This window comes from Bombus affinis, chromosome 9, assembly GCF_024516045.1.
Source record: "Bombus affinis isolate iyBomAffi1 chromosome 9, iyBomAffi1.2, whole genome shotgun sequence".
Taxonomy (NCBI): domain Eukaryota; kingdom Metazoa; phylum Arthropoda; class Insecta; order Hymenoptera; family Apidae; genus Bombus; species Bombus affinis.
The window spans coordinates 8906474-8919823 of NC_066352.1; the positions used below are offsets into that span (position 1 = coordinate 8906474).

A 13350-nucleotide genomic window follows, 5' to 3' on the forward strand; every position below is an offset into this window, starting at 1 on the left:
TTTTGGTATTCTCTGCCTCTAATTTATTTTTTAATTAAATATTCCACAATGAAATTGATAATTAAAGTTCCCTTTGCATATAGATAGATTAATTTAGGAACCAAAAAAAAAAAACGAATAAAAATTTAATTTTCTAGTAGAAATTGAAGAAGTTTCTTCGAATATTTGTACTGTGCAAGAGATAGTTTCGATGGTGATTCTAATTTCAATTTCTGTTATTCTTTTGACGTACGTTAAGATTTTTCTCTTAATTAGTTATTTAAAGTTTTCAAGTTGATAAGTTGTGAAATCGTTGCAAAGAAAATTTCCTAGTTCGTTTATTCTCTTTTCTTCGTGGAAAAGCTTCAGATCGAAGCTATATCTCTTTTCTTATCACTTATAACAATCTCTCGGGTAATTTTTCGCTGGGAAAGTTAGCTTGCGGGAAAAAATTACAAAACTCTTCAAACTTTCTCACTTTTTCTCACATCATCCTACGTAACACCTATTACCTGTTGCCTAAGGATTCTCCCAACCTTTATATTACAAAGTCTTATGCTACGAATACATCTTCTTATCGTCTTGTCGACAGAAACTCCACATTTTTTTGCTACGAAATATCTTACCTTAACAAAAAAAGAAAATTAAATTCAGCAATTTCTTTCAAATTGCATTGCATCGCATTTTCACTACACACAATAATTTCTTTCGTACATTCTATTCTTCATTTCCCAAGATTTATACTGCTACTTTTAACAACTATTTTAATTACTCTACAGAAATATAAAACAGACAGTAGATTATATCCAAGACTATTTTATTTGTCCCAAATTAAACCAATACTACTTACTTATGCTATGAACGAAAATAAAAAAGAAAAAGTGAAAGACAAATAATATCTGATATTCCATAACAATAATTATTCTTCAAAAATTACCTACACCATCGCCGCTCGTTTGCCTCGTTTCTCAACTGCGAAACCTTCCAAAATTTGATTTTTCTATTGTATTAAAAAAAAAAAAGAAATTCTTAAAATTAAATCTGCTTCCGAAAAACAGATTTCAATGAATCGTCTCTGTTGGTTGTATGAAAAGACGTTGGGAGCTCTTTGCCGACGGATGAGTTGTCCGGAGCCTCGAGTTCGACAGCGGCCGCGGGAGCAGGTGTGTCCATCATCGGCGGCGTTGTCAGCGGGACAACGAACCAGGTCAGCTCTGACAAGGATCAATCGGTGTCCACGTCGTCCGTCGTTACACCAGCGCCGACCCCCAAGTCCAGCCAGCCGGCGAGCACCGCCTCGGCGGCAACGCCGACATCGACACCGCCGACCTCAACCCCGGTACCTGGAGGCCTCGTTGTCGAAAGGAGCCCCTCCGCCGTCAGCGACGCCTCCAAGAGTGGCTCTGACATGGTGGTAAGTCTCTTCCTTTCGTTCTTTTCTCATTTTACATTCATTTGTCTCGTTTACACTTTATAGCAGCCTATAGTATATACAGGGTGTTTCATAACTTGTGAAACCTATTTCAGGAGTAGACATAGAACACAAAAGCAATGAGAAAAATTCGTATGAACATACGTTCCATTTGACGTTGTAGTTCAAAATTATAGCCATTTTTGTGTTGCAATAATCCGCGATGGCTGAGCTTCATAGAAGGTGGTCGAAATGATACCCTCGGATTGCACGTAGGAATGAGACAGGTTTTGTGAGAAAGAAACGAGCAGAGAACATTTCGAAATAATATAATAACAAAAACGAACATTTGAACACAAGTCTGTTCTTCTTACACGTATATCAGAAACTGTTCTCCATTTTTCTTTTTTCATTCGCATCGCGGCATCGGCATCTGAAAAATGCTTTACACCTTTACCGTGGTTATATTCCATTCCTATATATATGCAAGCTTGCAGTCGTCACGTCAGAGAATTTCGCAATCTTTCAAAAATTCCAGGTGCACATCGAGTAATAAAGACCGATGGGTAGCCTCTGTGAAGGTAGACAGGTGTGGATTATTAAAATACGAAAGTGACCATAACCTTAAAAGTGGACCCCGCATGTTATGAAACACTGTGTATATGTTTACGTATTTTTCAACTTCACAGCTTGGAAGAAGACTGGGCTGATATATTTCTCGTTGTTTGCCGTACGGCTCTTAGAGCATAACACGTATATTTTCTCTTATATTTAATGGTAAAAATTAAACATATATTTACGTAATGTTAATTATAATAGGTTATAGGTGCAATCAAATGGAAATTGGACTGAATTTATAAAAATTTTATTAAGAAATCACTTTAAATTTTACTTCCGTACTCCTCAAAATAATCTTTTGCTGTATCGATATGGCTGATCGGATCGACTGTGTCATGCTCCAAATGATCATGAAAAATCACTTCCCTCAACCGCATTAAACGCCTGTTGCGATTCAACTTGTATCTTTTTCACACTGTCGAGACGCCGTCCCTTGAGTTTCAATTTCGTTTTTGGAAATAGATAGAAGTCACAAAGGGTTAAATCTAAAAACTAGTTACTCGTACACACTAGATTTCACCCCCTACGAGTTCTTTCCATTTCCACGAACGAAATTGAAACTCTGTGCTCTAATTTGTCTCGCAAGCGCTCCTCTCCGAAGAACGGACGCTTTTCGCAGATTGGGAAAATGATTTCCAATGGTACGAAAGTCAAATTTAGATTGGACCATTAATGATACTTATAAAATACTCAATAAGTAAATTAATAAATATTTATAAAATCAGTTCAGTTTCTTTTTGATAGTATCTCGCATACCTATTACGCTATACTTAACGTAATACTATCACATATCTAGTACCCTTGACTTACAATTAGTTCGGTAGCTATATCCTTACGCTTTTTTCTCTGAAACTCTTCACCAGATTACCGCCGCTTCACTTATCCCACCTTCTATCATATCTTTTTCTTTTAAAATGTAACAGTCATTTAATGAATGTTTTAAGATGCTTACCTCTTAACTACATAAAATACATTTTCTTTTTTCCTCTTCCAACCAGCAACGATTTCCCTTCTTTACACTTTCGCATCTTACGATTAGCCTCTGATTGCCTGCTATTCCTTCCTTTTTTAGATATTCCGCTTTGTCCGCTATTCTTATGTATTTGTACTATTATTATATTTATATATTCTACTATTGTATTTGGCATTTCATATTTTATCTTGTCGCGCTTCACCTTGCAACTCTTTCCATCAGCCTTTTTCCATCGCAACTTCAATTATATCAACTTCTTTACTTTTGCTTGCTTTACTTTCTAACATATTCGCCTATTTTTTAATTATTTTATTATTTAGGGTTTATTACACGATTCGTCGTTGGGTTGAGAATCTTCTCACGAGTGAAATAGCGAGAAGAAAAATATGATATATATATATATTTAGTAGCGTAAAGAATTAGGACTTTTAAAGCCAGTTAGTAGTTACGTAGATAGGAATCTCTTAAATGGAATTTAACTTTCCTAGATAGATAATATCATTTTACGACATAGCGGTGTATAAAATGTTTGAAAATGTTGTTATTTTATGTTTTTGATGGACTATATTTGTTTTACGAATTAATGTACATACGTTATTGTAGGCATTGGCACTATACTGAAGATGTTGGATTTTTCTTTTCTTTTTTTCTTTTTTTTTCTAGCAGCCAAGCTACGTTCAAAAGTTAATGCATGGAAATTTTTATGGGAGGAAACGTTTTATTAGAATGCGTGTAATACAGTTGTTATAAGCGAAAGTTTTATGAACGAACTCCGAATACATATTACGGACGAAACTTTTTAACGCAATAACCGAGATATCTATAATCGCTTTATAGGAAAATTGGTAAATGGTGAGCAATCAGGTTGCTGGCTAGTTTGTTTTCATGTTGGCAAACCGTTAGTAGTTTTAACTAACTATTCGTGGTATACAGAGTTTAACTTTGTTTGTAATTTCACCATAGACGTTATGCGAATAAGCTAAAATTTATGGTAGAAATGATGTACAGAGAGTAGTATAATTTATGGCAAACCTGAAATAAGGAATTCTCGAAAATTGCTTCTTTCTTAACCCTCTGTTCTTCTTCGTAAATAAACACAAACGTTGAGATCAACCTTCTTTTAATCACGACTGATTGATAATGGGAATTAGTCACCTGCGAGAGTCTTCGTGCACTTTACAAAAAGACAATTTTTACCAAATTAAATTTCACTAGAAAGTTTGACATTCTACATGAAGACAGCTAAGAATTATCTTATTATCATTTTAAGATAATCGTTTTAACATATTAAGAAATAAGTATGTTATTATACCAGATGATAGCGTACACGCTTTATCCAAATATAAATAGCTGTTCCCTTCTACTCTTAAAGATACGATCCAAAAATAATTTTGCGTGCACCATAAAATCTTGCTTGAAACTTTCCTCCAAACAACAAATATTTTCACACGTAATTCCACCGAAAGATTACAATGGATCACCCTGTGCATACAAAGTTACCACAGATTTCAAGATATACATAGAATTCATGAGATTGGAAATGCAATGGAGGAGAAATGGCCTTGACCGACCAATACGTTTGATCTGCACTTTGGTCCTCGTTTCTGCTGCTATTATCACCATATTCCTGTTATCGATATTTCCAGTACCGTTGTACTCACTACTACTATCGCTCTTCCTGCTTCTACTTCAATCCCTCTGCTATTACTATCACTCTAACCCCAATCGTGTATCAACGAAAGGGTTTATCGCGGTCATGGTATCAGTTAATCCTCGCACTATCACGCCGGAAGATTTAGTCGATCATTAAAGCTCACGAGTAACTCACAACCGGTTAGGTGAAACGAGCTGTAATGGAGAAAACGACATATCTTCCACATAGACCTTGCATATAGACCTTGCATATAGACCTTGCACATAGAAGGTCTTATTATGAATATTATACCTTGCGCACGCTTCTAAATTTCTTGAATTCACGTTCACGCTAAGGGTAACCGGTTGTCTGCTATTAAAGTGGTCCGTTTTAAATACTTGCGCTTTGCGTTGTTTAAACTCTTCTTCCGTATAACTGTTTCATTAATAGACAACCGTGGAAATTTTATTGGATGTCTGTTACGTATCTGGTATAATGGAAAGACAGGATTTTAAACTAGAAGACTATCAAATTTGAAATTGTAGGTTTTAATGTTCTTCTTTCTTGGACGATTAAGAACGTATATTTTGGTAAAATTGATATTGATTTTTCGTAATAGAGCGTAGATTTTTATGCAAATTGATATTTTTATGGACGAAATTAATGAGTAGAGACTTGAATGGAGACTTGTTTTATATGTTTGAAATTATAACGACCACTCCACTTTGGATATGTTGTATTTCTTCTGTATTATGTGCATTATATATATTGCATATTATATATTGATCGAATTAACCGATACCGCGAAGATGATTAATCACGGGGCTAATGTTGCGTAGTCAATAAAAAAGATCATTCAAAAAGAAGAATCTCGATGTTAGGGATAATGGTACATTGATCGTACTAAAACGACAGTCTATATAAAGTGTCCTGCTCAAAGGCGACTTTTATGAAGCGGGAAAAAATCGAAAATTGAGAAATGAAATCTCGTAGTTAATGTGAAACGGAGATGAGACAGTCTGAAAAATTTTTATATTTCTTAAAATACTTACATAAAATTTTCGCGTTAGCTGGTGTAAATTTGTATTCAGAATTTCCTTTTCCTTTGATATGACTATTTAGTGGTTTCGCATAGAAACACCCTCGTTTAAAAGCTGACATCGAGTAAGTGGCCAATATCGAAGAGATAGTCATTGCTAGCGATCGAATCGAATTATCCCGAGCGAGATTACGAGGGATAAAGAAAGTTGGTTGCAGTTAAAGGGTTGGAATAATAAATGCGATGCATGCGTTAGAAACAGGGATTTTCCACTCAAATAAAAATTGTAAATTGATCTTGGTTTTTAGGATTTACATGTTTTAAAAAACTAAATAAATTTTTCCCTTCCTGCATCGTGTAGTATTTAATCTCCGGAATTAACAAAATGAAATAAAAACTAATTTCAGTTAATCATTTTAGTTTATGGAGTTTATCGCCTATATTTAATATGAAATTTACATCTTTCAGAAAGTGAAATAATTTTACTTTTCAACTCACGCTGTTTACGATTTAAAAACTGTACAATTAACTAAAAAAACAATGAAAGTAAAAATAGGATATTTAATCTATTGCACAGGATTTATCATCGTGTTCTACATAAGATTTATATCCTTTGAAAAAAAATACCATTTACTATTAAAATTCTGTGATCAAAGCTCATGGTGGCTCGTTATGCAGCAAATTAGGAGAACTTTGTAGCTAAGAGCATAGAAGAGTACTTCCTAATTAAGTATTTATTTTACGTATTCGTCCATCGTCTATTTCATCCCTATACCAAGAGAGAATGAACAAAAGTTCTTAAAGGACTTGAGAATATAAGTAATTTTAACGCTGGAAAAGTGACGCGAAGGCTTAATGACGTGGAAATCCCTGCCGTATGGACGGCAACAAGCGTTATTACAACCAAATTACGATGGATCGATATTTCTTTCTACGCGCGACAGGATTCATTTGTTACGATATCGATGAATTAATGTAAATTACATCGAGATTGCGGGCGGCTCGTTACATCGATTCTCGTTTACCGGAAGCGGCACACCGGTGCACGTAAGTGGGGTGTTGCAGTTAATTACGTCATTCGGGTTGTTTTTAGAAAAAAAAAGCAAAATTATTTCTTCCCCTTATGTTGATAATTTTATGGGATCGATATTTTTGTTTGCGGAAAAAATATATTATAGTAGCATCTCTTAATTGAGATATATTTTGCATTGTTTAAGACTTCGATTGATACAAGTTTTCTCAGAGAAATTATGATTTAGATGCACGAAAATAAATATACTAAGAAGATAGAAATCTTTTGGAAGCATATTAATTTCAAATTGAAATACGACTATGTATAACTACGAATGTGAACTTCTTAGAAGAAAATGAAAAACTCCAGCAAGTTTCTGTAAATTTCTTCCAACTCCTCTTCCAACTCGGCAAAGATACGTGTTTTCTATAAATTTATTTATCGCGAGAATATGACACAAATAATCGTACGTTGCAAGGAGATTCTTAAAAAATAATATCCGTGAAAGTGTCGTTTCTTGTTTACATTTCAATTTATGGAGTTCGTTAATATGGTTCTTGAGTAAGTCACACGCACACGTATAAAACAGAGTTAGATCCGCACAATCTGTAATAAAATATACGATTTTGAATATGCAGCTGCAATCGCTGAAAAGTGTAGCAAAAAAGTATAATGTACGCCATTCTGCGAGAAGATATTCGTTTCGAAGAAATTCGAGAGAAGAAACTGTGGGGAAATATTTTTCTTCTGCGATATTTTTACTCGGAAACCATTCGAGTCGTTCGTGAAATATTTTCCAGTATTTTCATCAAACATTCGGTAATTTAATATTCGTTCGTGTCATTAAATATAATATACGTATAAACCCCACTAATTTGCTAATTTTGAAAATGTATAAAGGATAAAGGGAATTTTGTATACACAGGTTATCTTCAGTGATGATATCTTTGTATTCTCAGGACACTAGTGGGCTGTATAGCGACTGAAACAGACGTGCTTTGATTAGCATTGGCAGATATCTGATAATCTCTTAATAGCATTACGATTAAACTGCTTTCGAGTATGTTTATCATGTATCGATATAATCATGTTGTTCTCGCGTACCTGGTAACCGAACGACAAACGTTACCATGAAGCACGATTTAGCTCACTACGGATAAAAGCCTTGATTGTTCATGAGGAACCATAACTGTAATCGATTTCCGGTTTCTTCTTATTTTGATTCAGGAAATTAAGGAGATCAATAATTATAATATACATTCCTTTGTATCTGTCTATTGTTTAGAATTCCATTGTGAAAAGGATCTGAAACGATCGTTATGTCCATTGATCGTGTTAGAACCTCCATAAATTTCCGCGATCTTTCTCCTCTAAAAGAAACCAAATTGAGAAGGATGATCACGCTTAACATAAAGTATGCCATAAATCATATTAGCATGAAGAACAATGTCGGTCGTTAAAGTAAATTTCGCTAATAATGCGAAACTATGAATATTTCTCCTAATAACGATAAATTGAATGTAAACGTAGGTAGAAGAAAATAAAGGGATCATTGTAATTTGGAAAAAGCGAGACATACTACTGCGAGTAGACGCGAGAAGTACGATAATGTATATTCCGAAATGATGGAAGACATTCGTCCAGAGCGGCTGCACGTTATTTTGCTACGCTTTTTACCTTCGTATCTCCCTCGAACAGATCTATCTTCCTGGGGAGTCAGTTTCGCAAGAGCTTTCTATTTTCTCCTCTTTCTACCAGCGCTGTTTTTTTTTTTTTATCTCGCAAACGACATCCCGACCTTCTACCAGTTATGGCGTGAATCAATTTAAACGATTAAAATCGCTTTAGCATGATAAATAGAATATTCAATAATTTGACATTTAATTTATAGACAAAGATAATGCTACGTGGCTATGACTAAAGGCTTCTTTGAATTGTGACAGTAGGATTTATTAGTTTGTTATCATGCATAGTAGTTTTCTCAGTAATAAGATATTTAAATCGATAAGTTATACTAATTGTAGATTACATAGATTTCTTTTTTACAATTTTATAAATTTTCACGAAATTGGGTAATCAGATATAGCGTGTAATTTGTAAAATTTCATTTGTTTTATTATCAACTTGTCTTTGTTATACAAAAGAGTTTCTTATTACTACCATTCGTATTGACTTGTATAATAACTTGTGATCTGTAGCATTTTAGAAATAATATTAGATGGATAGTGATGAAGAATTAACAAAAATATAATCACATTATGCAATCAGTTAAATTTTATCCAGTATACAGGATAGTGATGAAGAATTAACAAAAATATAATCACATTATGCAATCAGTTAAATTTTATCCAGTATACGATTAATTAACTTTTTCATCAAGTTTATGTCTGAAATTTATTTCTAATGGAATTGATTGCATTGTACATTGAGAAAATTGATAGATAATTTTAAGTAACGAGAAAGTATCGATATCGATGTATCATCGATAGTATAAGGTAACAGAGGCTGAATAGAATCGAGGTATTTTTCTTCCAATTTCCTTGATTAGTGGTGTCATTTCTTTCGCGAAAGAAGTTTTATTTATTCACTGGCTGGTTGTTACCGTTTCATACTTGCTAATGAGGGAAATTTGTCGTTGTAAGTGTACTCGGTTTAATAAAACAGCGAAAGTTCTTGCTGTTGCGTAAGTAAACAGCAGATATAAACTGCTTGTAATTTTTCCCTGCTTCCCTTGCTCTCCTTGTGTTTCTCTGCATCTATTTTTATGTTTTATTCGTGTTCGTTTATTATATAATGTTTAGCATACCTTGAAGTTAAAATCTATACAGGTAAGTTTATTATTATCATCGCAATATTCTTACAGTATTAGCAGTATCTTATTTTTATTCCTATCTTTCTTATTCCATGAAAAACAGTCTCTTCGTTACTATTATTTTATTATCATTCATTAAATCGTTATGTGCAATCTAATTTTCACTCATAATCTCGTCATACTCTCGAAAATACAAAAATCATCTATATTAACGCTATTATTTATTATCTCTCCACACGAAACGTATTTCTCCGGTTTCATCGACTTCCTCGAAAATACAAAAGAATACGTCTCCTCTATTACAGTTATCCCGTACAGAACATAGTTCCTACTTCAGTTTCCCTGCCATTCACTAATACTGGCAGATACTCAATGATAGCAATCAAAAGTAACGATCCACGAACCAGAAAACTTGAATCCAATGGAATAAAAAAATTTTCCAAGTGAAACCACCAGATCCAAACGTGCAATATTTCACAAAACAGCCCATTCAAATGAGAAAATCAGCGAAAAAGTACTCGTCATGTTTGAAGACTCTTATAACTTCCAGACTAATGATATTTGGACCCATTTTTATTCAGACCTTTTTTGCTCGTTTCGATGTGTACTACATCGACTGGCAAAAATATTTGAACGCTTATCATAGAAAACTTTGGCGTCCATATCGTGCGTGTTTTTAAACATATTGAAATTTCACGAGCACTGTAACGAAACACGACTGTCATGATTATATTGATCAAATTAAAAACCAAACTGAGTACGTATATAGAAGTTAGAAGATGTGTACTGCGAGTATATGTTTAGTCAAAAATTAGTGTATCTACCATATGATTAGCCACCTGAAGCATATAATAAGTATTAAAAATATGATATCGTGTTATCGAGCTTTCTCACTGTACTTACTGACAGCAGGTCCTCGTAAAAGATTCCAGCCCATTTTCAACCCCACAGGGGTTAACGATATCCTCGTCGTCAATGGTATCATCCACGCGAACACCGGTTTGGCAAACACCGGCTGCGTGTAATGCCCGTGTCTGGCTCGAGTTTCGTCGTCGAAAGCTCAGCTCTCGACTTCGAGAAGGTCGGCGTCTTCTTCCTTGTGCTCCTTTGTGTCTCTCCCTCGAACGATGAAGGCCACGCGAAAGATGCCTCGCGTCGCGATAAAAACCCTTTCGATCGATCGGCCGTGTAATTGCCCCCGTTTGGATATATCTTTCGCGCTTCTGATTTTCTTCCGTAAGTTAGCTCTTTTCTTTTCCTTTTTTTTTTTCTTCTCCGCTCGTTTCTTCTCGCTCGAGTCGTTTCACGGTGAGACCGATAAGACGATTGGAATGGAAATGAAGTTATCGTCGAGGTGTTCCAGCCATTTCGATGGAAATGGTCTCGTGATGACCGCCCTCCAGGGAATTCGTCGAACTTTCTTCGGTATTCACGTTGATTGATGAAGTTTGATGAAGCTGAACTCTAAAGAACCGCGTGATTTTTCTTGGCGAGATGAAAGGGCTTCTGGGGAAGTTCTGGCTGGATTTTCTGGAGACATCCTTCGATTATGAGCTTTCGATTGTTACAGGCTCTGGTTCCTTCAGGATTCTTATCTATTGTTCGAAATTAGTCTTCTTTATGGGATCAAGGTATATCTATTGAACTATAGTCGCATATCTAGGAATTTACAAGTTTCGGGATTTCGAATTCGTAAGTTTAGAGATGTAAGAGTTATCCTATGAGAGATATTATGAGACAATTTATCAATGTCGTACTGGTTTCCTCTGCTAAGTGAATTAATTGTTTTGTACCAATAGAAGAATCATTCCAATTCCTTTTTTAAATATCCATGGCATATCCGTGGCTAATCATATTTTTAATAAAGTTCAATTATTTGTAAAGGCTATGAATAGTTTGTATATTTAGGGGAAGAGATTGCTTTAGCACGTTAAATATTTCTATCTTTAATTTCATCAAATTAATAACGAAATTGTTTAATAACAACAAATATTAAACGAATATCGATGTCAAATTGCAAAAAGAATTGTTCCACAATATATACATTTTATTTTTCTTCGATCTATTTATTTTCCCAATTTTTTTGGTGAATTGACAGATTATTAATAAGTCGAACTTATAAATTATTATCGTGCAAACAATCTTTACGATTCTACAATTTCATATCGAATGAAACAATCACCAGGCTTACAATTCCTAAGATTGTTAGACTTCGTGAACAACTTGTGCAACTCCTCTTGTTTAATTATTAGTAATTCAATTTCACGTTGCTAGTTTTGCTTGCTTTACAAAAATGTTTAGTGTTATTTATTTATTTAAACGAAGGATCATTGACACGGAGTAATCTGTAATTTTTTAATTTATAAATTTTACTGATATCAATCCAATCATAAACGAGAGGATCTTGATATTTTATTTTATAGTACTACTTTATTTCAGCGAAGGATCATTGACAAATAATAATCCGCAAATAAATTTTTTTTTAGTTCTATTGGTAATGTTAATCCAATTATACACAATAGGACCGTCGTATTTTATTTTATAATACTGTTTGACGAACGTGAAATGTATGTCAAAGAAAATTGTACAAATTCTCCGATAACTGGGATAAGAGTAATTTGCCGGAGACGTGAGTGGTGCTTAAACCGGAAGTAATTGGTCGGGGATCAATAAAGCCAGTTCTTTAGACTATTCTTCCAGCTGGCTATGGTTCGTTTTTCTCATGAAATTAAACCGAAAACTAGAATTCGTTTTAATAGAGTGCAAATAGGGAGGCTGTCGGGGTAACACGTGATTTTCTGCTCTGGTAACGCGCATGGCTCGCGTTTTTGCTCTACAAACACGAGGAAGATGGTCACTAATTACGATAGATCGTCTCATTACACGTCTTATTACGTCGTAGCTTTGTTTGCAGTGTAATTGGCCCTCCACTGGAATTTTAAATATTAAATACGACGAAGAATTCGTTCTCAACGAACCGAATAGTTCGATTAATTGAAGCAACAATTAGCGAAAGAAGCGTATAGTTTAATTTCAAGTTGTTTCTTTTGTGCATCTGATTCTTCCAAATCTTAGAAATAACACATTTAAAGATATTTGCGTATTTTTGTATTTATTAAGGAAAAGTAGAGATATCTGGTTGTATTTATTGTTGTATTGTACAGTAAGTTACAAATAATTTTTACAATTTTATAAATTACAATTTATATGCTACCCGTGGAACCCGTAGAAAAATAATTTAAAAAACCCATCATCTTTTCTGTAGCTTTTTTCTTACACGTAATTAGAAAAAGAAATAGGAAAGAGATTTTTCTTTGAGAAGAAGTGTTCAGATTTGTCCAAATTGCAATGTTTCAAAAATCACACAACCTGAAGATTTTTCAAGTTCTCCACGCCACAAGACAGTCTCGTAAAATTACCAATGTCAATTTTCAAAAATGAATCACAATACTGTGTTTTAAAAAATGAATTTTCCCATACAAACTAATGTTTTATCAAGCATATGTCAATCACAAAGAACTAAAATTCTGACACGGATGCTTTCATCCATAATTTTATTAAATTACGTCCTATCTGAAGCAAATAAGTATTTAATATTTTATATTATATTGTATTGTGTTTTTGAGTGACAATGTTAGTGTACGAGTATTACCAAACGACAACTCTATGCATTTAAAGACTAAATTGAACGAAGAAAAGTATTCAGCCAGCTCGTTTATTTTCTCAAATATTAAAACGATCAAGACAGAACAAGGTGTCGAAGCGTTTTGTAAGATGCTTCAGTTCTACTTTACACTTTCGATCGCATTTTCGACGGTTCAGTTGTTTGAAATCCTATAGACGAAACCCTTCTTTCTTTCGTGCTAAGTCGTC

At 34.1% G+C, this 13350-nt stretch overlaps 1 protein-coding gene across 3 annotated transcripts in view; it reads left to right on the forward strand.

Annotated features, from left to right (window-relative positions):
- The window catches only part of LOC126920503 (uncharacterized), a 174507-nt gene that overhangs the window by 72844 nt on the left and 88313 nt on the right, over nucleotides 1–13350 (forward strand). For all 3 annotated transcript variants that reach the window (XM_050730974.1, XM_050730975.1, XM_050730973.1), the window contains one exon: nucleotides 1074–1393. In XM_050730974.1, coding sequence (XP_050586931.1) covers nucleotides 1074–1393 — 320 coding nt within the window. The remainder of the gene's footprint in view (nucleotides 1–1073; nucleotides 1394–13350) is intronic.